The 2,025-nt window shown below is 41.6% G+C and overlaps 1 protein-coding gene across 1 annotated transcript in view; it reads left to right on the top strand.

Annotated features, from left to right (window-relative positions):
• Positions 1–918: 918 nt before the first annotated feature.
• ATP4B (ATPase, H+/K+ exchanging, beta polypeptide) overlaps positions 919–2,025 on the top strand; it is a gene marked incomplete at its 5' end in the record, with an annotated part of 3,724 nt that continues 2,617 nt past the window's right edge. Inside the window, 2 exons of the mRNA XM_010287221.1 lie at positions 919–1,032; positions 1,806–2,005. Coding sequence (XP_010285523.1) covers positions 919–1,032; positions 1,806–2,005 — 314 coding nt within the window. The remainder of the gene's footprint in view (positions 1,033–1,805; positions 2,006–2,025) is intronic.

Below are 2,025 nucleotides of genomic sequence, written 5' to 3'. Positions count from 1 at the left end.
TTTATAAATATAGAAAAATATATAGATATATCTCTCCTCTCCCCACGGGCAGGTGTCAGCCCCTGGGTAAAGCCTAGTTTCTGCTCCAGCCCCCCAAGCATCCCAGAGGGTTTTGGGGTGCCCAGCAAGATGGAGGGGCACTGGGGCCAGCAGCCTGAGGTGGGTATTTCCACACTTGCTGGCAGCATGAAAAGTCCCTGGGAGAGCAGGAATCCCTGCCCGGGGGGATATGTTGTGCCAGTGGCCAAGCAAGGAAAAATAAGACAGAGACACATGGGATTAGAAATAAAGATTTGTGGGACACGAAGTGAGACTGGGGAGGGACAAGACAGTATCAGCGAGAGATCGTCAGTGCTTACTGCTAAGACTTCACCCTCCTAATGGCTTGTTTTTACGATGGGAAGGAAAAAACAACTTTTTTGAAGCTGTAGCCCTAAAAATTATTTTGTCTGCCTCTTGATGAATTTTGAACTCTCCCCATAGTCAGTAAGTTTGGTGTTTGCTGGCAAAATAATTCCTGTAAAACATTAAGCATGGCTCTTCCAAAAGCTGTTTCTCCCACTGCAGTACGATCTGTTTCTTTAACCTGAAGTGACTATTGTAACTGTTATTTTTAACAAGTCCTGGGGAAATCCAGTGCAATTGCTGGAATGATTTCACAAGCCGTTCTGATAACAGCACGGGTATACATGAAAAGAAAAGAGTTGATTAGCCCCGGAGGCTTTAGGGTTTTGGTTGAACAACTCAGAGCTGAGATGGTTTCCGTACGTGGTTAAATCCTCCCCAGCAAAGCCTGGGCATCTCCTACACTTACAGTAGAGTCTTCATGCCGTGTAATTGCTATTGTCAATTTAAATAAACAAATCTGTGCCTGGCACCTCTCCTCTGCTTTGCCTTCCCTTTTCTTCCCCCGCGAAGGTGTAACGTTACGACCCGACGTTTATGGGGATAGAGGACTACAAATTTATTACAACGTATCCGACAACAAAACCTGGGAAAGTTTAGTGACAACTCTTCGGACTTTTCTGACAGGTAAAAGTGAGGTTTCCTGTGTAATATTGAAGAAACGTGCTGTCACATCTCTGGTATTAGGTCTGAGGACCTTAAGTCTATTTGTCCTTCTGAAATCACAGATTTGGAGTGGAAAATGCATCTTCTGAAAAGGATGAGCAAATAACTCCATAAATCAAACATATGTAAACATTTCTATCAAAAGCAGAGCCCTGGGGCTCAGAGCTTTTACTTTGTTTAATCCTAAACAGCCTTTATAAAATAGGCCAATAGACAGTTTGAAGGAAGAGGGAGGAAAAAAGGTCTTTAAAACTAGTCTCATCTAAATTAATCTAATACTGTCCGTGACTACAAATATCAAAGTGCCATAATAAGTCTTGTGAAGCTGTTGCATAGCGTCATCGGAGAGTATAGTCAAAGTAGGTTAGGTGCTCCATTTGCCTGTTCATATCTTAACAGATTTATATTCCTTTGAGCCTTAATATCGTATTTCTTTGTTTCTCATACACATATTGAGAAAATTTGTATTTGGAATTGACGTTATACGGAGCTATCAACACAAATTGCCAGTCTTAACTCAATTTGATCTCTTTTTTTCACTTTGCCTGCGTATTCTAAAAAAACCAAAACCAACCCAACCCCCAAACAATTTAAACTTTCCTCATTCCATCTAATCCCAACTTCACTTGAAGTACATTCCCCCACGACATAACCTCCAACCTGGTATTGGGATGTATAACTTACATATGAAAACCTTCAGAGGGGAATTTTTCTTTTTTCCCTCCCACATCTAGCATATACGCCAGCTGCTCAGCGTATGAACATCAATTGCACCAGTGACACATACTTCATCCAGGACACCTTTGATGGCCCCAATAAAACAAAACTATCCTGCAAATTTACCTCAGATATGCTTCAAAACTGCTCCGGCATCACCGATCCTACTTTTGGATTTCCAGAAGGAAAACCCTGTTTTATTATAAAAATGAACAGGGTAAGTACAAGCTGAAGGTG

The sequence above is a fragment of the Phaethon lepturus genome, unplaced genomic scaffold (genome assembly GCF_000687285.1).
Source record: "Phaethon lepturus isolate BGI_N335 unplaced genomic scaffold, ASM68728v1 scaffold5395, whole genome shotgun sequence".
Lineage (NCBI taxonomy): Eukaryota > Metazoa > Chordata > Aves > Phaethontiformes > Phaethontidae > Phaethon > Phaethon lepturus.
Note: the sequence above shows the minus strand (reverse complement) of the source record. Positions and strands in the feature narration are given on the sequence as shown.